A 24,285-nucleotide genomic window follows, 5' to 3' on the forward strand; every position below is an offset into this window, starting at 1 on the left:
GTTTTGACATGTTTTATACATTGAGTTTGTAAAAATTCACTTAAACAACAAAAAAATATTAACATTAAATGTGGTCACTACAGGTAACCACCACCCCATTACAGTATACAAATTCGATATTTGGTGGTTGAACTTTGAAATAACTAGTTTTTAATTTTCATGGTATCTCTTGAAACAGTCCTTGCCTGATCTCAGACACAAAGGTACTTGCACTCTGAACACATCCACACTGCTCACGCTGGATTTTTCTTTGAACTGCAAACTGCGCATCTTCTAGATGATGAGTGAATTGGTTGATGTTTACTGCTTTCGTGGTGAATATTTTCGTCTATGTATGGTTTGTGTGATTTGATCTGGGTTGCTATACTACTTTGAGATACAGAAGCAAAATTAGCTGCCACTGAAACTATTTTTGGAGTCAACAAGATTTTGTACACCTCTCGACAGAAGTCTTTATTGGAGAACTGCTCCATTTCGATTTCTTTGTGAATAATGAACGTGTTTGTCACACTGCCACCTAAAAAGTGAAAAAACAGTCTCATCCACCATTTCTTGCTTTTTTCTGTCAATTGCATAGTCTGACATTAGTCCATCAAAATTATCCACATAGTTCATACTGGAATTGTAGTCTTTCAATACAATTGGACAAGTGATATTGGTTATTAATTTCAACTTTGTTGGTGGGCACAAAATTTTTGCCTTTCTGTGCAGCATACAAATTAGTTTGGAACACTATGTGTTATATTAGTGTTTCATCGAAAAATTCACAAAACAAGTCAATTGGCTTTAGGTTAATTTTGTTCTTTATTTCTGCGATCATGCCACCTTCTCCAATAAATAATGGCACTTGGTCAACACTTGTTTCTTGGCTCCAGTTTACCGTGACTGTTGATGGAACAGTAGATGGCAAAATATTATTTTCACTGACGTCATCAATTTCACTGTCATCCCAAGAATCACGACTGCACACAAGACTAGAACTTGCACAGCTTGTTGTGAATGTGGGGTCATTTCTATCACCGCCATCACTGTCAACACTGCTGTCACTGGAAGGTATTTCTTCAAATAAAATTTGGTAACATTCATCCTCGGTTATTCCTTTTCAGCTAGACATATTCGATGGAGACAAAGAAAATATACTGGGTGGAGCGGAAGGGCGGTGATTAGCAGGACAAACCACACAGAAATTTGTCTGTAAGACATGGAAAATTCTATTTCAATTTAAAGTTACAGTGCACGTAGACTTATATATGTTCAACACACAAATATAAGCAATTACTTACTAAAAACAGTCGTATAAAGAAGAGCTACACAGAATACTACATGCCACTTCCAAGAACAGTGCTAACAATGAAGAAGTATCAACTATTGTTCTGAATACACAGCAAAAATTCACACAGAAGACCTGCACTGCTGTCTAGTGGCATTTTAGGCAACAATTAGGTGGTTGGTGGAGAGACTAATTGCCCCTGAGCAGTAAAGGGGGGAAAATATTATATGGTTAACCACAGTGACCACCGCCCATTGAAATCGTCTCCATATGTGGTTAGTTGCAGTTTTGTCTGCCCTTCAAAGATTCCACTTTTTAATATAATTCAGTACCATACTTCAATAATAATTGATTATATCCCGCCAATATCGCACATGAATAGGCAACAGCCATAAGATCAGTTGTAGAGTAATGTGAATTAACTCCTCATTTTCAAAAATTCGTATCTTTGTTGACAGTCAGATATAAATGTTGAAGTTTTTACAGTATGTTGCTATCATATAGGTGTACAAACAGTGCAAAAATAATATTTTTATATTCAGTCCCACCTGAGATAACTAACCCCAAACTTTACAAAAAATGAAACTTTTCAAATTTCAAAAATTCATAAAAAATTAAGGAAACATTTGTAAGTGTTCTTGCTCTATATGAGGCTGGCAGTGTATGATATCTAGTTATAGGAAAAAAAATTGTCTCATAAATCACTCCTTGTTTGTTATTTTTGGGCCTAAAAGTGGATTTTTGAAGATTTGGATACCAAACTTTGGAGGTCATTTTGGCTGGTTATTTTTGAATTTAGGATATTTTATGTAATAGGCAATGTTGTAGAGGTCACTTTTCTAAAAACAATCATGTCAATTGAATGTTGTAACTTAACCCAGTGCAGGGATATTACTATTTTTGCCAACATCTCTAAACTGAAACATGCTGGCGCACATACAAACAAAAATGGCCACCATTCAGTAAAGGTGAAAGGCAAAATGTTTTAAAAAACATTTTTGAACTTCTCAAGTATAGGGTAATCACATACAAAAAAATTAAAATATTTAAAAATGGTCAAGCAACTAACTTAGTTTTTATTGGATCACTTCATTTGGATTGACCCTGTAGCATGATACTGCTACAGATAGTTGTCCGCATTGGAAAGTGCCACTGCTGTTGGGAATACTGCGAGCTTCGAGGGGTGTGGGTGTTCGGCAGTGGTGTTCACGTACTTCACTTTACTATTGTGGTCCCTTCTGTTACTGCCACAGGGGCTGCGGAGGCTCAGGTGAATGTCTGACATAGCGTAATGTGACCCCCTGAGGCCCACGTCTGTAGTGTGGTGCATGTTCCGAGCAGACATTCACGTCGGTGATGGTGGAAGTGAATGTAATTGTCGATGTGGAGTAACAAGAAGCATGGTTTGTGTGGCTGTTTGAAATGTTTCCATTGAAACACAGTCCAATCATAATGATCCAGTGCCCACTCAGAGCGTATAAGCCCTGGGACAACTGGGAAACCCAGACATGTTTTCATCGGAGAGAAAACTGGGAAAACCGTGGGAATTGTTTTAGAATTCTGGGAATTTTTCATTGTTTTAATTTTCAGTTAAATTTTCGTACTTTTGACTGGTAAGAGCTGATAACCTAACAAAAAATATTGCTTTAGCCTCTTACTGCAGGAATAAAACATAAATGAGAGAAAAACACCAAAATAATATTTAAATTCCAAAGAAAACCTGCCATTTACAATAACAAAACATAGTGTGCAGACAAATCTCTGCCGACAAAGACTGTGTAATACTTCCTAACGACAAACTTGAGTGTGACATCGCAGCTTTTAAACTTATATTGGTTTGAGTAGTGGCTGGCAGGCTGAAACTTAAGATAGCATACGAGCAGAGCCTTCTCTCGCTTCTGGCTACTTAAAGTGTGGCTATTAGCTGTATGAGCACTAGCAACAAGCAGCCAGAAGCAACCCAGAAAATTTTTTCTAGTGCATCCAAGTTGCCAGATATGTGCATGCGCAGAGCAATCTGAACTGTAGTGGGGCAGTGGTGGTCGCCACATGGCTTGTGTTTCATTTCGTGATTTTGCTGCTGTCTCTTCATTTACAACTGTCTCGTCAAATGAAACCAAAACGGATTTTTGTGTCTGGGAGATATCAAGTGAATTAAAATCATTCACATAACTATGGAAGACCAATATATTTTATTAGTTGTGGTTTCCTGATTATTTTACTTCTACGTTAATGGCAATCTGGCATTAATCACATTACAGAGACAGTCAATTTATTTGAAATGAAATGTTGCATTCCACATTATTGGCTAGTTGGAAATGTTCATTGAATTTAAAGTCCACATTTTCGTCTTCTGGCACATATGGCATTATGCTATAAGAAAGAACCAAACACGAGGTAAAACAGTACTGGGTACACGAGGAAAATTGGCATCCTGAAAATCACACTGAAAAGCATAGTACCAAGTAGGGGCCTACTTCATTGTGAATCTTGGCATATGAATGTGCATTTGACTTTATTTCTTAATTTGTGTTGTTACTTATTGAATTTACAGAAACTGTTCTTTGATAGATTATAGACTGGCAGCACACTGTGTTTTATCACTATAACTCATTGCTTTTATTTACCATGGAGCAGAATATGAACAGCCTATTACACAGTTTCTTGGCTTCACAAACAACCTTGTTAATTGTTTACATAGTTTGAAAAAGCCATGAAAAACTTATTGTCCTTAGTTCTGGTAATGCAAACAACTAGCTTTTTGTAAGAAACTTGTATTCCTTCTTCTTAGCTTTTCCCAGTGTTGTGTTGCTGTAAACCTGATTGAAAATGCTATGTAACAGTATTGCAGAGTGTGAATAAAAAAAAGAAATCACGACATTGCAAAATAGTGGGGTACCTCGTAATGAATATTGTGACAAGGACTGCTTTCTTATTCTGCCTTCCTTATCTGTGTAGGATATGATAAAAAAAATTGTCATACGAAGAATATCTCCATGTGTCCCCTCCAAACATCATTCCACAGTGCAGTATGTGGTCACATATGCCCCACTACACACAAAATTCCAAACAGAAATGCAGCAGGAGGAGTGTAAGAAGAGCAAACACGAAGCATGGGCTTCCTATGTCATCGCGGCTGCACATACACAGTAATGCCAGCTTTCTGGTGCTCTCTGATTAGTGGCCAAACGAACCAGTTTCTATCAGAGTGCAGGAAAATATTGTCAATGGTCATTTAAGAAGCATTACTTTCAAAGTAAATTCTTTTTTACAGAAAATGAATAATGTTATGTGTGAGAATTTCTTAAATTGCAGAGCGTTTGACTATCATCGAAAACCCACTTTGAAGGCCAGCCACCTAGAAAAATTCCAGGCCCCCAAGACCAGCCATTTATGTCAGTATTTAAAATTTTACTGTCACAGTCATGTTTGATATATCTTAAACAGTAACTCATGCAAAGAAGACCAATATTATGTGTGAAAGCTTAGCTTTTCTTGTAGCTATACTATATGTATATTAATTGAAGCCATTAACTGTTCCTATTTGTGCATTTGCACTACTTAACGGTGGTGTTGCTATTGGCTGATTACACAACATATCCTATGCTGAATATCTGCTGTTATTGGCTGGCGAAGTCATGTGAGATGATATATGACTGACTGCTAAAAGTGCATCGTGATCTCAATTTTAGTGCTATATTTGGTGGAATTTGTTTTATACTTTTGTAGTACAAAAATACGCAGTGTACATGTTGTTTCACATCAAAGATGTCTCCAATAGGCATTCTTGTTTGCTGAGTTTCACTTCCTAAAGCGCTGGGAAGCTCTAAACTGCTGTATAAAATCTTTACCATTCAAAGAGTTGATGAGTTTTACAGTTCCAAGTGAAAGTCACCTAACATGGAGAAAGCGTATTTTCACCCAGTAAAAAGCATATTTTTAACTGAAAAATGTGGGAAAAATCAGGTAATTTATTTTCTCCTTGCCTACATATACACTGCAGTCAGAAATGACACTGTCGTCAGATCGATGATGGAATGTGGTCGTCTACTACAGAGCCTAATGTTCCACGGTGTCCACTGATTGGTGTACTCCGAACCATTTCTGCCTTCACCAGTATTATACTCTGTCATCAAATTTGCCACAGATCACAATCTATCCTGCTGTGATGACGTTTTGGCATCCGATGTCTTGTTGCCTACTTGTGGCTTCACTGTCCTTTCCGCAGATGCTCATTACAGTAGTATGCAAACAGCTGAGCGGCCGGTTGCCATGCCACGTCGTTCGCTACAATGATCCCCGATTCATCTCTGCTTCATATTTTTCTGTCAAGTGACTGCAATGATACCAGCTGGCATTCAGTCTTGTGATGGGCAGTTGTAATAATGTTTTGTCTCAGCTGTATACATACTATTTTATTGCAGATAACTTTATCAGTGTTCTGTTTATTCTCTGCTTTTAGCTTTAATAGTATCTATAAACAGTGTTCTGAAGATTTAACATTGTTTTTGTAAGGGGATCGTTAACAGGGTACGTGAAAATGACCCAAGTTTAAAATTGTGCAGTAGTACGTAAATAAACAGAAATAGATGGAAAATTAACTCTTTCTTATACTAAGAGGAGGCGGGTGGGGCAAATCAGAAACACATGTATTGGGCAGTTAAAAATAATGATATTCCAACAGTAATGAGTAGTGTGGATTTTTATATAATGTTATGTCAACATGCAAAATATTCACATATGTATGTAATGAAAACATTTGAAATGTGTAAGAGAATATTTAATATCACAAAAATATGTTAAAGATTTAATGTAAAATAATAATTTCAAATCAAATCAACTTTTGTACAGCCAGCTGTGTTATCTTAATATGCACTTAAATGTAACAAAAATATGAAAAGTACGTTGAAAAGATGCACTTTACATTAGTTAATTTGTTTTTATTTTGAAAGTCTATGCTGCACTAATAAAAAAAATGTTTTTGGTCACATCTCTCTACTAAAATTCCACCTTCAGTGAAATTACTAAGGTACCTTAACTTCCCTTTAATTTGGGGTGCTGTGAACTGCTAGGTATTTAATCACATTCTCTACAATCATAGAATGACACCAATCAGAAACAGTGTTTTTGTACAAGGAAAATGATCTCTAGTTGTCACAGGATGTTGGTGCAAATTTTAGGGACGAAATATTCTTGGAGATGTCCACTGCAACATCATCTTCTCCCCCTCTGAGGATAATGTAGATAGTAGCAAAAGTCAAGTAGCCTTGATCTCTTAGCAAAAAAAGTCAAACTGATTTTTACCTTCTGCGCAGTAGCACCTCTAATGTCAGTCAGTGTTCATTTGCATCCCAAAGATTTCTAACAATTTCTGCAAAGGCAACCTGATAGATTCTAATTCCTTGATTCTGCTGGCAAGGAAGATGGAGTTGTTATGTTCAATGAAAGCAGTTTATGCCTCTTGTATAAACTGAAGGTTTCCTCAGAAATGATTGTGTGGCTTGAAAATGTTCATTATAAAAACCTACAGCATCATTCTGTGTACCACTCCTCCTTAGGATTTGCTCAGGCAGCAACACCAAGTGCAGGAGCAGTGCTGTGTGAAGTAACATATACCACAAAACTTTGAGGAACACCTGCTTGGTGTATGAAATTATTTTATTTACTTCTGGATAACTACCACACATTTGTTTGGTGATTTGTTGCAGTGCACGGACCAGACTGATGAAGTGTGTTACTTGTGGATAGAATGTCTGCAGGACAGTTGCCACTGCTAACATGAGGGCTGTGACATCTAATAACAAGGAATTTTCCTTCTTCAATTCCCTTTAAGACTGCCAGTCACAAAATGAGCTACTGCTGAATGATTTGTGCATTCCAATAATTAGCAAGAAATCAATAATGGCTTTAACGGTTCTTTTCCATCAAGTTTTCCATCAGTGAGGTTGCCAGTCAAATGTACACATACGTCCATTGTCTAGTCGTCACACTTTTAAGAGCCTCCTGGCAACAAAAATTTAAATAGTTTTCCTTAATGTCAATTTATCAGGAATGTATTGCCCACAGCACTTACCGTGATATTTGTACCGTGGAAACTTCGCAGCAACAATAACAGAACACAGGTTGTGGAAAATTTGCTTCTTAGACGATTGCACTGTTTTGTTCTGTATGTGCACATCAATACATATATATTTCAGAAATTGGAACTTTGCAGAGAACCAGTCTGCTTATTGCGCACTTGACATAGTACAATCTCTCCATCACTAGTGGAAGCACCATCCAGTGTAACCAAATATCTTAATTTTGAAGGTTATTTTGATGCATCAGGGGACGTCACGAATACACACAGCCGTGAACTCTTAAGAAGTATTATTTGGCAAATCATTTTTGGCACAAGCAGCTGTTAAAGTTCAGTTGGCAGAAGAAGAACCCTGACTGCTGCCAGTACTGTTGCGAGCTTTCAACTGTGAAGCACCAACAAATGCTGATGAAAAAAATAGATGTCTGTAGAACTGTGACAACAGTTGAGATGTTGCCGCAGAGACGTTTAATAAATCGCATTACGTGATTGGTTTTTGTAGCTGTGCAAAGATATTGTGTCAAGGCCACTGCAACTATCAGGTATCAACTTATGCCAACTCAGCTGTAGTTCTGAATCAATACAAGTTATAAGTAGTCAGAAAACTTTGGGCCATTAGTCTTTTGTGTGCTTCAGTGGCAAACACGACAGCACACGAAGCCCTTTGTTACACACAGTAATGGCTACTACAATCCTACAAATATTATTTTTATTGTTTGTCCCTTGATATTGAGAACTGAAATTACGAATCTTAGAAAATCAAGCAGAAGTATGTTATTCATAACCCAATTAAAGTGGAACCAATAGTGTTTTATTGCACTAGAATCTGATTTTTATACATAATGTACTTTGTCTCCAACCATTATGGTATGTCGGATTTGGATGTTTTCCAAAGGTAGTGGCGTACTGATTGTGTGGAGAAATATGAGGAACAGTAAAAAAATTAAATACAGTATTTTATATAGTGTAAAGTTAAAAACCTGTTGTTATAATGAAATATATAAAATACATAATGATAAAATGAAATATAGTAATACGGACAACATATTTTGTGAACATTTACATCTTTCACCTGAGTAGTTGTGAAGGTAACGAGTATGGAACTACATAAAAATCTGGCCTCTTAGTAATAACAAATGAGGTATATGAAGCCATTCAAGGAAGTAGAAGCACCTGAAGACAATAGTGTCTCGATAGAAATGGATAAAGTTGCAGAAAAGTAATACAAAAGGAAGTTGCAAAATGTTTATAAAATGACTCTGTATAAAGAGAAGTCTAAAACTGGAACACTGGTGTAATGATAAAGGACAAGTTAAAACAGTGATCCTTCTCAGTCACTTTAATTTTCTGCTTAAGCATTTTTAGGGTATACAGGGCAGTCCATTGATGGTGACCGGGCCAAATATCTCACAAAATAAGCATCAAACGAAAAAACTACAAAGAATGAAACTTGTCTAGCTTGAAGGGGGAAACCAGATGGCGCTATGGTTGGCCCGCTAGATGGCGCTGCCATAGGTCAAACGGATATCAACTGCATTTTTTAAAAACAGGAACACCCATTTTTTTGTTACATATTTGTGTAGTGTGTAAAGAAATATGAATGTTTTAGTTGGACCACTTTTTTTGCTTTTTGATAAATGGCGCTGTAATAGTCACAAACATATAAGTACGTGGTGTCACATAACATTCCGCAAGTGCGGATGGTATTTGCTTCGTGATACATTACTCGTGTTAAAATGGATCGTTTACCAATTGCGGAAAAGGTCGATATCGTGTTGTTGTATGGCTATTGAGATCAAAATGCCCAACAGGCGTGTGCTATGTATGCTGCTCGGTATCCTGGATGACATCATCCAAGTCCCCAGACTGTTCGCCAGATAGTTACGTTATTTAAGAAAACAGGAAGTGGTCAGCCAATGTGAAATGTCAGCCACGACCTGCAACAAATGATGATGCCCAAGTAGGTGTTCTAGCTGCTGTCGCGGCTAATCCGCACATCAGTGGCAGACAAATTGCGCGCTAATCAGGAATGTCAAAAACATCTGTGTTGAGAATGCTACATCAACATCGATTGCACCCGTCCCGTATTTCTATGCACCAGGAATTGCATGGTGACGACTTTGAACGTCGTGTACAGTTCTGCCACTGGGCGCAAGAGAAATTACGGAACGATGACAGATTTTTTGCACGCTTTCTATTTAGCGACGAAGCATCATTCACCAACAGTGGTAATGTAAACCGGCATAATATGCACTATTGGGCAATGGAAAATCCACGATGGCTGCGACAAGTGGAACATCAGCGACCTTGGTGGGTTAATGTATGGTGCGGCATTATGGGAGGAAGGATAACTGGCTCCCATTTTATCGATGGCAGTCTAAATGGTGCAATGTATGTTGATTTCCTACGTAATGTTCTACCGATGTTACTACAAGATGTTTCACTGCATGACAGAATGGCGATGTACTTCCAACGTGATGGATGTTCGGCACATAGCTCGCGTGTGGTTGACGCGGTATTGAATAGCATATTTCATGACAGGTGGATTGGTCGTCGATCCACCGACTACATCTGACAACATGCATCAGCGCATTATCAATGCATGTGCAAACATTACGAAAGGCGAACTACTCGCTGTTGAGAGGAATGTCTTTACATGTTTTGCCAAATGCATTGAGGTTGATGGAAATCAGTTAGAGCATTTATTGCATTAATGTGGTAATCACACTGTAACAGCATGCGTTCTCAGAAACGATAAGTTCACAAAGGTACATGTATCACATTGGAACAACCGAAATTAAATGTTCAAATGTACCTACATTCTGTATTTTTATTTAAAAAAACCTTTCTGTTACCAACTGTTTGTGTAAAATTGTGAGCCATATTTTTGTGACTATTACAGCGCCATTATCACAAAGTGAAAAAAGTGGTCCAACTAAAACATTAATATTTCTTTACGTACTACACGAATATGTAATAAAAAATGGGGGCTCCTACTTTTAAAAAAAATGCAGTTGATATCCGTTTGACCTATAGCAGCGCCATCTAGTGGGCCAACCATAGCGCCATCTGGTTTCCCCCTTCAAGCTAGACAAGTTTCATTCTTTGTAGTTTTTTCGTTTGACACTTATTTTGTGAGATATTTGGCATGGTCACGGTCAATGAACCACCTTGTATACATCCTCTCCTCAAATGGATGAGTTGGTAATATTATAATTTCTTTTCCTGGATGCAGGCATTTGTCTGCCGTAAAATTCATTTCAAAAATGTTCCAGCAAACAAAATGTCCAGACACTCTGTGACCAAAATGGTACTGAAACAGAGGATGACAGACTAAAGGCCGAAATACTAAATGTCTTTTTCCAAACCTGTTTCACAGAGGAAAACTGCACTGTAGTTCCTTCTCTAGATCATCCCACAGATGACAAAATGGTAGATATCGAAATAGACGACAGAGGGATAGAGAAACAATTAAAATCGCTCAAAAGAGGAAAGGCCGCTAGAACCTAATGGGGTATCAGTTCGATTTTACACAGAGTACGCGAAGGAACTTGCCCCCCTTCTTGCAGCGGTCTACCGTAGGTCTCTAGAAGAGCGTAGCGTTCCAAAGGATTGGAAAAGGGCACAGGTCATCCTCATTTTCAAGAAGGGACGTTGGACAGGTGTGCAGAACTATAGACATGTATCTCTAACGTCGATCAATTGCAGAATTTTAGAACACGTATTATGTTTGAGTATAATGACTTTTCTGGAGACTAGAAATCTACTCTGTAGGAATCAGCATGGGTTTCGAAAAAGACAGTCGCGTGAAACCCAGATAGCACTACTCCTTCACGAGACTCAGAGGGCCATAGAAACGGGTTCACAGGTAGATGCCGTGTTTCTTGACTTCTGCAAGGCGTTCGATACAGTTCCCCATAGTCGTTTAATGAACAAAGTAAGAGCATATGGACTACCAGACCAATTGTGTGATTGGATTGAAGAGTTTCTAGATAACAGAACGCAGCATGTCATTCTCAATGGAGAGAAGTCTTCCGAAGTAAGAGTGATTTCAGGTGTGCCACAGTGGAGTGTCGTAGGACCATTGCTATTCACAATATACATAAATGACCTTGTGGATGACATCGGAAGTTCACTGAGGCTTTTTGCGGATGATGCTGTGGTATATCGAGAGTTTGTACTGAAATGCAGGAGGATCTGCAGTGAATTGACGCATGGTGCAGGGAATGGCAATTGAATCTCAATGTAGACAAGTGTAATGTGCTGTGAATACAAACAAAGATAGATCCCTTATCATTTAGCTACAAAATAGCAGGTCAGCAACTGGAAGCAGTTAATTCCATAAACTATCTGGGAGTACGCATTAGGAGTGATTTAAAATGGACTGATCATATAAAGTTGATCGTTGGTAAAGCAGATGCCAGACTGAGATTCATTTGAAGAATCCTAAGGAAATGCAATCCGAAAACAAAGGAAGTGGGTTACAGTATGCTTGTTCGCCCACTGCTTGAATACTGCTTAGCAGTGTGGGATTCGTACCAGATAGGGTTGACAGAAGAGATAGTGAACATTCAACGGAGAGGAGCGCGCTTCGTTACAGGATCATGAAGTAATCGCGAAAGTGTTATGGAGATGATAGATAAACTGCAGTGGAAGACTCTGCAGTAGAGGTGCTCAGTAGCTCGGTATGGGCTTTTGTTGAAGTTTCGAGAACATACCTTCACCGAAGAGTCAAGCAATATATTGCTCCCTCCTACGTATATCTCGCGAAGAGACCACGAGGATAAAATCAGAGAGATTAGAGCCCACACAGAAGCATACCAACAATCCTCCTTTCCACGAACAATACGAGACTGGAATACAAGGGAGAACCGATAGAGGTACTCCAGGTACCCTACGCCACACACTGTCAGGTGGCTTGTGGAGTATTGATGTAGATGTAGATGTAGAATATTCGTGTTGTCCCCTTCAAAGTAATCCCCCCTCAGATACAATGCCAATGCTTCTTCCAATCCTCGAAGCGCTTCTCATAAGCACTTTTTGGTACAATCTTGAGTACTTCCAGCAATGCAGTTTTTCTTTCCTCAATCATTGAAAATCTTCATCCTTTTGTAGGTCTCTTCAGTTTTGGGAACAGGAAAAAGTATCAGGGGGCCTAATCCAGTGAATATGGTGGCTGAGGCATGATTGTCGTGTTGTTTTTGGCCAAAAAATCTCACACAAGCAAAGGTGACTGAGCAAGTGCATTATCGTGATGCAAAAGCCATGAATTGTTTTCCACAGTTCCGGATGTTTTTTGCGTATTGCTTCTCGCAAACTGCGCATAACATCAAGGTAATGCTCCTTATTGACTGTATGACCTTGGGGCAAAAATTCATGGTGCACTACATCACAGTAATTGTTAAAAAAAAAAAAACAGTGAGCAAAACTTTGACATTTGATCGAATTTGGCATGATTTTTTCGGTCTTGGCTCTCTGGGATGCTTCCACTTGGACGATCTGACTTTGGTTTCCATGCTATAACCGTAAACCCATGTTTTGTCGCCAGTTATGACCCTTTTGAGCAAATCAGCATCATCACTGACATAATTCAAGAGGTCCTGAGCGATGCTCATGCAACGATTCTTCTGATCAAAATTGAGAAGTTTTGGAACAAACATCGCTGACACACGTCTCATGCCCGAAACACCTGAAAAAATTGCATGACACCAGCTGACCAATATGCCAACATCCTCAGCAACTTCTGTTATGGTAACTCGATGATTTTCTAAAACAATTTTCTTCACAGCTTCGACATTTTTTTTATAATAATTGAAAATCACTGAGCACTTTGAAAAACATCTAACATTTCTATCTGTCAAAAACAAATGAAGTATGCTGTGAATAACGTTCGGGACATGTTTACTAATACAACAACACCAACAAACAATAAATTATCAAATGTATGTTGCCCATGCAATTTGGAAAGTCACCTTACTTTTTGAACAGCCCTCATATCACAGCATGGATCACTCGCAAATGAAACAATGACTATAAGTTACTGTTTGGTATGGGTTTCAGAGATTTTGGAAAAGATTTGACTCATTGAACTAAACTGATAGGTTACCAATAGCCTTTTGAAAACAAGGCACTGATGCATATACATTAGCACACTGAAAAAAATGTATGTCAAGACCATAACCTCCATTAGGCCTCATCAGGATTGGGAGAAATTCAAGATAAAAAGAGAGTCAGGCAAGGACAAAGGAAGCAAAGAAGGAATGTGTTACTAGGCTGTAGTATAGAACAATGAGCTTTGCTGCATATAAATTTCAAGAACTTGTGGAGGAACTCAACAGAGAAGTTTGAAAGTAAACCTAATAAGACCAAACTAAACTGTATGCAACAGATTTAAAGAAAATGGCACAAATCAGCTGTGAAAATCATATGACCAGTTAATGTATTTTTGAACTTGCAACAGTTGAACACAATGACTGTGTCATTGGAAAGAGAAAGAAACATATGAAGGTAGATCATCTGAGATGGTTTTGACAAAAAAGTTTTCAAAATTTAGCTTCTGATGAAAATGAGAGTTTACAATTAAGTGTGTGTTACCAGTTTGACTTAGGGCTGAGAGACATGAATTTTTACTACAAAAAAGTTTCAAAAACTGAGGATCATTTAGTGAGTAGTGTAGAAATAGCTGTTGGGAAGTACTGGAAGATGCAGGAAAAGAAAACAATTGATCAGGGAATACAGTGAAGTGAAGACATATTTATGACTATGAAGAAAATGAAATGTCGGTGGTGGATCGGATATGTAGCCAGGTTAGTGGATGAGGTTGACTTTCAAGAGAGACAGGAAGAGAATGAGTGGACAGGCAGATGGAAGGTGGAGTAGATGACATTAGACAACAGGTAGAAGCTAAATGGGGTGCATATAACTAAAGTCTAAAATGGAAGAGTCTGGTGAATGCCTTCATTCAGTAGCAGATATTGAGTTACTGATGATTTATTGTAAGATAAAAAAAAGTGTATTTTGCTCAACTTGGAAATATAAAAATATATTTTTGGGTAAGGTGACTGGGTCATAAATAGTAACCTCTTCAAAAAAAAAAAAAAGCTCTGGGTTTATTATATCGTAGTATTTGCTTGATATGTCTGTTTTGACACTAATTTGTGAACATTACTTTTCTTAAGAATAATATATTCTTGTTGTTGTTGTTGTGGTCTGCACTCCTGAGACTGGTTTGATGCAGCTCACCATGCTACTCTATCCTGTGCAAGCTTCTTCATCTCCCAGTACCTACTGCAACCTACATCCATCTGAATCTGCTTAGTGTATTCATTTTTTGGACTCCCTCTAAGATTTTTACCCTCCACACTGCCCTCCAATATTAAATTGGTAATCCCTTGATGCCTCAGAACATGTCCTACCAACTGATCCCTTCTTCTTGTCAAGTTGTGCCCCAAACTCCCCTTCTCCCCAATCCTATTCAATACTTCCTCATTAGTTATGTGATCTACCCATCTAATCTTCAGCATTCTTCTGTAGCACCACATTTCCAAAGCTTCTATTCTCTTCTTGTCTAAACTATTTATCGTCCATGTTTCACTTCCATACATGGCTACACTCCATAAAAATACTTTCAGAAACGACATTCTGACACTTAAATCTATACTCGATGTTAACAAATTTCTTTTCTTCAGAAACACTTTCCTTGCCATTGCCAGTCTACATTTTATATCCTCTCTACTTCGACCATCATCAGTTATTTTGCTCCCCAAATAGCAAAACTCCTTTACTACTTTAAGTGTCACATTTCCTAATCTAATTCCCTCAGCATCACCCGACTTAATTCGACTACATTCCATTATCCTCGTTTTGCTTTTGTTAATGTCCATCTTATATACTCCTCTCAAGACACTGTCCATTCCATTCAACTGCTCTTCCAAGTCCCTTGCTGTCTCTGACAGAATGACAATGTCATCGGCGAACCTCAAAGTTTTTATTTCTTCTACATGGATTTTAATACCTACTCCAAATTTTGCTTTTATGTCCTTTACTGCTTGCTCAATATACAGATTGAATAACATCGGGGAGAGGCTACAACCCTGTCTTACTCCCTTCCCAACCACTGCTTCCCTTTCATGTCCCTCGACTCTCATAACTGCCATCTGGTTTCTGTACAAATTGTAAATAGCCTTTCGCTCCCTGTATTTTACCCCTGCCACCTTTAGAATTTGAAAGAGAGTATTCCAGTCAACATTTTCAAAAGCTTTCTCTAAGTCTACAAATGCTAGAAACGTAGGTTTGCCTTTCCTTAATCTTTCTTCTAAGATAAGTCGTAAGGTCAGTATTGCCTCACGTGTTCCAGTATTTCTACGGAATCCAAACTGATCTTCCCCGAGGTCGGCTTCTACTAGTTTTTCCATTCATCGGTAAAGAATTTGTGTTAGTATTTTGCAGCTATGGCTTATTAAACTGATAGTTCGGTAATTTTCACATCTACCTACACCTGCTTTCTTTGGGATTGCAATTATTATATTCTTCTTGAAGTCTGAGGGTATTTTGCCTGTCTCATACATCTTGCTCACCAGATGGTAGAGTTTTGTCAGGACTGGCTCTCCCAAGGCTGTCAGTAGTTCTAATGGAATGTTGTCTACACCCGGAGCTTTGTTGTGACTCAGGTCTTTCAGTGCTCTGTCAGACTCTTCACGCAGTATCGTATCTCCCATTTCATCTTCATCTACATCCTCTTCCATTTCCATAATATTGTCCTCAAGTACATCGCCCTTGTATAGACACTCTATATACTCCTTCCACCTTTCTGCTTTCCCTTCTTTGCTTATAACTGGGTTTCCACCTGAGCTCTTGATGTTCATACAAGTGGTTCTCTTATCTCCAAAGGTCTCTTTAATTTTCCTGTAGGCAGTATCTATCTTACCCCTTGTGAGATAAGCCTCCACATCCTTACATTTGTCCTCTAGCCATGCCTGCTTAGCCATTTTGCGCTTCCTGTCGATCTCATTTTTGAGACGTTTGTATTCCTTTTTGCCTGCTTCATTTATTGCATTTTTATATTTTCTCCTTTCATCAATTAAATTCAATATTTCTTCTGTTACCCAAGGATTTCTACTAACCCTCGTCTTTTTACCTACTTGAACCTCTGCTGCCTTCACTACTTCATCCCTCAAAGCTACCCATTCATCTTCTACTGTATTTATTTCCCCCATTCCTAACAGTTGTTCCCTTATGCTCTCCTTGAAACTCTGGTACAACCTCTGGTTCTTTCAGTTTATCCAGGTCCCATCTCCTTAAATTCCCACCTTTTTGCAGTTTCTTCAGTTTTAATCTACAGGTCATAACCAATAGATTGTGGTCAGAGTCCACATCTGCCCCTGGAAATGTCTTACAATTTAAAACCTGGTTCCTAAATCTCTGTCTTACCATTATATAATCTATCTGATACCTTTTAGTATCTCCAGGGTTCTTCCATGTATACAACCTCCTTTCGTGATTCTTAAACCAAGTGTTAGCTATGACTAAATTGTGCCCTGTGCAAAATTCTACCAGGCGGTTACCTCTTTCATTTCTTAGCCCCAATCCATATTCACCTACTACGTTTCCTTCTCTCCCTTTTCCTACACCCGAATTCCAGTCACCCATGACTATTAAATTTTCATCTCCCTTCACTATCTGAATAATTTCTTTTATTTCATCATGCATTTCTTCAATTTCTTCATCATCTGCAGAGCTAGTTGGCATATAAACTTGTACTTCTGTAGTAGGTGTGGGCTTCGTATCTATCTTGGCCACAATAATGTGTTCACTATGCTGTTTGTAGTAGCTTACCCGCATTCCTATTTTCCTATTCATTATTAAACCTACTCCTGCATTACCCCTATTTGATTTTGTGTTTATAACCCTGTAGTCACCTGACCATAGGTCTTGTACCTCCTGCCACAGAACTTCACTAATTCCCACTATATCTAATTTTAACCTGTCCATTTCCCTTTTTAAATTTTCTAACGTACCTGCCCAATTAAGGGATCTGACATTCCACACTCCGATCTGTAGAATGCCAGTTTTCTTTCTCCTGATAACGACATCCTCTTGAGTAGTCCCTGCCCGGAGATCCGAATGGGGGACTATTTTACCTCTGGAATATTTTACCCAAGAGGACGCCATCATCATTTAATCACACAATGAAGCTGCATGCCCTCGGGAAAAATTACGGCCGTAGTTTTCCCTTGCTTTCAGCCGTTCGCAGTACCAGAACAGCTAGGCCATTTTGGTTAGTGTTACAAGGCCAGATCAGTCAATCATCCAGACTGTTGACCTTGCAACTACTGAAAAGGCTGCTGCCCCTCTTCAGGAACCACACGTTTGTCTGACCTCTCAACAGATACCCCTCTGTTGTGGTTGTACCTACGGTACGGCTATCTGTATCGCTGAGGCACGCAAGCCTCCCCACGAACGGCAAGGTCCATGGTTCATGGGGGGGAATATATTCTTGTAGCTACTTATTGTACTACAAAGGAAATTATGATGCAATGAATTTTGATAAGAAGTTATATTCATAGATCATTTCAAATAAAAAAATCCACTTTTTCTTACTCTTGTTTACTGATGTATATTTGGCGCCATTATTAAGTATTTTTATGTTCGAATTTTTTGTTATTTTCTGCATAAAATGTTAATGTCTATTATTTATAGGTGTTAACACGGCTCCATACGTTGATGAGTTCACTATCTGCTGCTGTAGACACTGGATTTAAAGATGCTTGTAGGACTGTCAGTGTAAAATCAGAACAGCAGCATGTTCCTCTGTTTGAGGGTGATGTTAATAGTGTGTGTGACCTACCAAACATACTACAGCATGGCTCTGACAGCTCTTCGACAACAGCAGATGAGAAAGAAGTACTTCAGAACTACGTAATAACCCTCGTACCACTGCTGTTCGAAACATGGGTTGAAGTAGCTCCTGCAGGCTATGGAGATGATGGTAAGTTTAAATTGAAGTTTTTAACTTAAGTACGATAATCAGTATAATACTGTACTTTACATTATTTGCACGATGCAAAAAAAAAAAAGAATGCTAATAATATTTGCGACGCTACAGGAATGTTCCCTTACCAGACACTGCATTAGGGAGAACTAGAACAGAACTGAAACTGACAAAACATATTGAGGTATACGTAGTTTTGATTCTTCATCTTGTTAAATTCATGTTCCATATTGAACAGGAGAGCAAAAAGTAATTTAGTCCAAGGACTAGGAGATATGAAAAGTTTTGTCGCAGTATAGTTGTGCCAGTAGTAATGAGCACAGTAGAAGAAAGTAAGAAATCTTGCTGTTATGTAAACTGGGTAAGTGCGTGCTTGTCGTAACGTGGACATGAGCCAGGATTTTTTAATTTGGGCAGATATAGAGGGATGTGTGTAAAATTCAGAGAAAGCTCTACAAAAATATCTAGCTAGGGGAATAGTTAAAATTGACATCCAAGAAATATTTAGGCGTCGTCTGAAGAAACACCAACTGCTACACAACAGGAAGGGAAGGGTGGTGGGCATCATAAAAGTTAGCAACCAAGTCCAAATCCAATCTGCCAAACTCGAATTCACTTGTTCGTGTGTGCGCACGTCCCATTTTGTTGTGTTAATATTAGTTCTTGAAAAATGAAATGACTCAGTCCTTCATTTATTAATTCAGTCATTACTTTACAATTTATGTGTGGCAAGGACATTATCAACAGTATGTGCATTCTACGAGACACTTCAATTTCTTTCTGTCAAGTGCATGCACTGTTTGTTCATTTGAGGGTGATATTTATCCCAGCTGTGTTCTTCCAGAAGTTATCTCACCACCGTATTCTGGGTCATCCTCTTCCTCGCATTCTATATATTGTTCTGCAGAACACTGTTTTACAGTCATGTCGGCATTAAAAGATCCCCGATAGTTGCAGTGGCCTGGGTGTGGTAACGTACTGTGCTTACCTCAGTCAATCACGTAATGTGATTTTGTTAACATCTCTATGGCCTTGCAGCTGTGTTGTCACAGTTCTATTTACAGCTATTGTTTTCGCCTGCAGCTGTTTGCAATTTGCATTTGAAACTGCAACAGTGCTGATGGACGTGTGGGATCTTTTCACGCTGACTTGACCGTAGGTAGTCTATTCCCTGTCATTTTTGCTATGTGGCCATAACAGCTCAGTTTTGTCTTCTTTAGAATATTGAGGAAGTTATAGTGTTTGTACACCTTCTGTAGTGCATTTTTTTCTTATCCTCTGTAGTATCTTGTCTTCATCAATTAAAAGTCCAAAAGCTTTCTGTAGTATTTTCCTTCTTCTTCTTCTTCTTCTTCTTCTTCTTCTTCTTCCTTCATAAATACTGTATTAACGCTTAGCAAATCTGGCAGTACTTCGCAATTGCTAAATATGTATAGGAATTGTATATACTTATTAAACTGTTTTGCCCCACCCTGTCACATCCCAATACCTCCTCCTACCTTTCTTTTCTCTTATCCCCCTTTCTGACCTTGAGCGTTGTTTATTGTTATTGCAAAAGAAATCTTGATTGGGAATTAAAGTCACTTAGAGTGAATGGGTAAATCATTTGATGTAGAGGCCTCTTCAGCTGCTGGATCTATGAGGATAGTAGTTTCAGTGGCAGTATTTCACACAGTTTTAATCTGTGAATGGGTAGGACTACGAACTTTTGGATGATTCATATTCTTTCATGGTATTCTAATCATGAACTGAGCCATAAATACAACTTTCCTGTTTCCTGTAAAACTGATGGCAAGGAAGAAAAGAAAACAGCTCATTGCTATGCGTACAGTTTTATTTGAAATTACAGGTATGAGGAAAGAATATATAAGGAAGAAGCAATGCCCTGCTATCGTAATTGAAACTGACTGAGAGAAAGAAAATGAAACTATAGTCTGTGCAAAATAATGTTAGTATTGAAAGCCTGGAACAGAGTTACCACATCCTGCACGAAACATAAATAGGAAAATTGGATCAATGTGTTCTGGAAGAGTTAAAGTACATTATGATTTTAGTTTTATTTGAAGCAACAATGCATTTTCTCAAGGCATTACCGAATTTTTGTCATATGGGAAACTTTTTTTGTTATTGAAGTTAGGTGAACACATTCTGCAAATGAAATCTTAAGAATACATCATATTTTCATATGCTCATAACAAGAACACTGTCAGAGATCTCTAATGTGAGATAATTTGAGTTAAATATGATGCACAAGGGTCTGCTCATATGTCAACTACTAATCAGGTGCCCGTACGTTTTTGACACGAGAAACAGATCACATTAGGTTTGTATTGAAACTGTTATTAAGTTTTCTGATCACCCTGCTTAATTCTAACTCAACAAAAAATGAGATTAAGCCTGTTTATCATGGTGAGAAATGTTTCTTAAATAGATAACCACAATTGTTTAGAAAGAACAAAAGTAGTACAAATAACAAGGCCTTGGAATCACAGCAGTGATATTGTAACGGGCTGTGTATGACCAGGGACAACTGGGAAATCCAGTTAAAACACTGGAATTTTTTCATCTGGTAGGAATCTGGGAAAAACATGGTAGTTTGTTGCACTGGGAATTTTTCATTATTTTAGTTTTCAGTTAAATTTTTGTAATTTTGACTGGTAAGAACAGATAATTCTCAACAATGAATTTTACTGTAGCCTGCTACTGCAGCAATAAAACATAAATGGAAAAATGACACCAAGATGAAACTTCAGTTGCAAAGAACATGCTCCATTTACAACAACAAAGCACAGCCCACACACGATCATCTGCCGACAACAAAATGTGTCAAAAGACTGTGCAATATTTCGTAACAATCAACTGTTTTCAGTACATCTTGCTCGTGGGTTTTGTTTCGATGAGTATGACGTCACAACTGTTTACATATCTAACAGGTTGTGAGAAAATGTTACGAATGATGGTTTGAGAAGGATTACTTTCAAAGTAGATTTCCTTTTATGTTAGATAAATTATGTTATGTATGCGAGTGTGCGATGAATTTCTAAAATCACAGAGCGGCAGTCTGTCATTCAAAACTAACTAGAGGACCAGCCCTTTAGAAAAATTCTGGGTGCAGAAGACAAGTAATTTATGCCACTATTTAAAATTTTGCCAGCAGATTTGTGTTTGATATGTCTTAAAGGATAACACGTGCTAAAAAAGACCAAGTTTCAAGGTTAACTTTCTATATTTATGTTAGTTGTTACATAGATTACAAATTAGGCAGTAATGATGGCAAAATGTACAATTATTCTTAAAAAATGTGTGATGTGAGTTTTTGGGCAATTTTATCCTTGATTGGTTCTTCTACGGAAAAGTTCAAGTGCTCAACAGAACGTGTAGTCAGCCAGGTAACTCACAAAAGGTTCGGTGCACTGTACTGAAATTTATAATTGTACTTGTTAGAAATATCCAGTTGCTGGAATTTAAGCAGTGTTCTTACGATCCTGCCTAATAACACCATTGGTGGAGGTTAGGGTGGGGTGGAGGTGGAGCATGAGGGAGTTTTTAATGACAAATATTGTAGATGAAAGCTTAGCTTTTCTTGTAGCTATACTCGAAGGCCATTAACTTTTTTATTTGTGTGTTCGTGCTACTTAATTATGATGTTGCTATTGGCTGAGTACATCACATGGCCTGTAGTCTGTCATTGGCTGGTGAGATCATGTGACATGAGGTATGGTTGGCTGAGACAAAAGTAAATCGCAGTCTCAATTTCTATGCTTCGGAAGCTACTGTGATGTACTTGGTGGAATTCCTGTTTATACAGTAATAATGCCAAAACATGCAGTGCAAATGTTGGCATGCATCTAAGATCTTTCCAAAACACAATGTTTTTTGTTGAGTTTTGTTTCTTAAAGTGCTGGGAAGTTCTATGCCAGTGTATAAAACATTCACCATTTAAAGGATTGGTAAGTTTTATAGCTCCAAGGGAAAGCATATGTCACTTGCACCAGAGGTATACCGTATTTCCACCCATGCAAAAGTGTATTTTTAACCAGGAAATCTGGGAAAAATCCTTTTTTTCCGCGTATAAGCCTTTTGTAAACAGTAATATTTATTTTTTGAGATACATACTGAATTTGTAAGATGAATGTCCTTTGGAATTAGTTGTTTTTAAGGCCTCCTTATTAAAATTTCAAAACTTACGATGCTATAATCTTGTTACAATATTATGAAAAGGGAAGTTGCTACTCACCATTAGTGGAGATCTGAGTCACAGATAGGCACAACAAAACGACTGTCACAAATAAAGCTCTCGGCCAGTAAGGCCTTCATCATAAATAGACGACACACAGGTGAGCGCGCATGCGCAAACGCAACTCTCACACACGACTGCAGCCTCCGGCAACTGAGGCCACACTCTACTTTGTTATGTGGGTACTTCCAGGTCTAAACTGCACATGCCAGACATGTAGCAGAATCTGCCTGTGCTCCATTTCTACTGTGATAGTAGGAAAACTCCACTGATGTCACTCTTATTGTTGTGATGGCTTCTTGAAGTGTCTTTATCACTGTCACAGTTGTCATTAAATGAAATTATCATGCCCTCCACTGACTTTCCGAAAGAGCTTCATTGAGCCATGCTCTTTCCTTGGTGCTGTCCGTATGTTTGACAGCTTTCTTCCAATTTTCAGCAGTGATTTTCCTGACAGATTCTTGTGTGAGTGCTTCGGCTGCAGATAGGATAAATTTATTATTATTATTCCTGACAATGCAACCTTTTAGTTGGTCCCATATTAACTTTATTGGGTTGAAATGGCAGTGGGAAAGTGGTATCCTAATGAAATTTCCTGGCAGGTTAAAACTGTGCTGGACCGAGACTCAAACTTGGGAACTTTGCCTTTCATAGGAAAGTGCTGCATCATCTGAGCTACCCAAGCATGACTCACGTCCCGTCCTCACAGCTTTACTTCTGCCAGTATCTTGTCTTCTACCTTCCAACCTTCACAGAAGCTCTCCTGCGAACCTTGCAGAACTAGCACTCCTGGAAAAAAGGATATTGCAGAGACGTGGCTTAGCCACAGCCTGCGAGATGTTTCCAGAATGAGATATTCGCTCTGCAGCGGGGTGTGCACTGATAGGAAACTTCTTGGCGGATTAAAACTGTGTGCTGGACCGAGACTCGAACTCGGGACCTTTGCCTTTCGCGGGCAAGTACTCTACCATCTGAGCTACCCAAGCACAGCTCATAGCGCATCCCAGCAGTTCTACTTCTGCCAGTACCTCATCTTCTATCTTCCAAACTTCACAGAAGCGAAAAAAGGATATTGCACAGATGTGTGGCTTAGTCACAGCCTGGGGGATGTTTCCAAGAGTGTGCGCTGATATGAAACTTCCTAGCAGGTTAAAATTGTGTCCGTAGCTCATGGTCTAGTGGCTAGTGTGTGGATCATGGGGCCCTGCGTTTGATTCCCACCTGGGTTGGGATTGTCTTTGCCCAAGGCCTGAGTGTTTGTGTTGTCCTCATCATTTCACCATCATCATTCGTGACAGTGGTTAGATGGGAATGTGAAAAAATTGGCTGATGACCGCACTGTTGAGTGCCCCACAAACCAAACATCATCAGATTAAAACTATGTACTGGATCGAGACTCAAACTCATGACCTTTCGTGGGGAGCCGCTCTACCACCTGAGCCACTGAAACACGACTCATGACCCATCCCCACAGCTCTTGTACTTGGGTAGTTCAGTTGGTAGAACACTTGCCTACGAGAGGAAAAGGTCCCGAGTTTGAGTCTTGGTCAGGATACAGTTTTAATCTGCCAGGAAGTTTCATATCAGTGTACACTGTGCTACAGAGTGAAAATTCAACGCTCTGCAACTAATCGAAATTGGTAATCTGCTTATCCATAAGACTCTTTTTCCCAGGGGCATTAAATTTCGGTGGTTATTCAGCTTCCTTT

The 24,285-nt window shown here is 38.6% G+C and overlaps 1 protein-coding gene across 3 annotated transcripts in view; it reads left to right on the forward strand.

Annotated features, from left to right (window-relative positions):
* LOC126279124 (testis-expressed protein 10 homolog) overlaps nucleotides 1-24,285 on the forward strand; it is a 202,738-nt gene that overhangs the window by 94,928 nt on the left and 83,525 nt on the right. For all 3 annotated transcript variants that reach the window (XM_049979607.1, XM_049979606.1, XM_049979605.1), the window contains exon 5: nucleotides 18,048-18,336. In XM_049979607.1, coding sequence (XP_049835564.1) covers nucleotides 18,048-18,336 — 289 coding nt within the window. The remainder of the gene's footprint in view (nucleotides 1-18,047; nucleotides 18,337-24,285) is intronic.

Source organism: Schistocerca gregaria, chromosome 6 (genome assembly GCF_023897955.1).
Source record: "Schistocerca gregaria isolate iqSchGreg1 chromosome 6, iqSchGreg1.2, whole genome shotgun sequence".
NCBI lineage: Eukaryota > Metazoa > Arthropoda > Insecta > Orthoptera > Acrididae > Schistocerca > Schistocerca gregaria.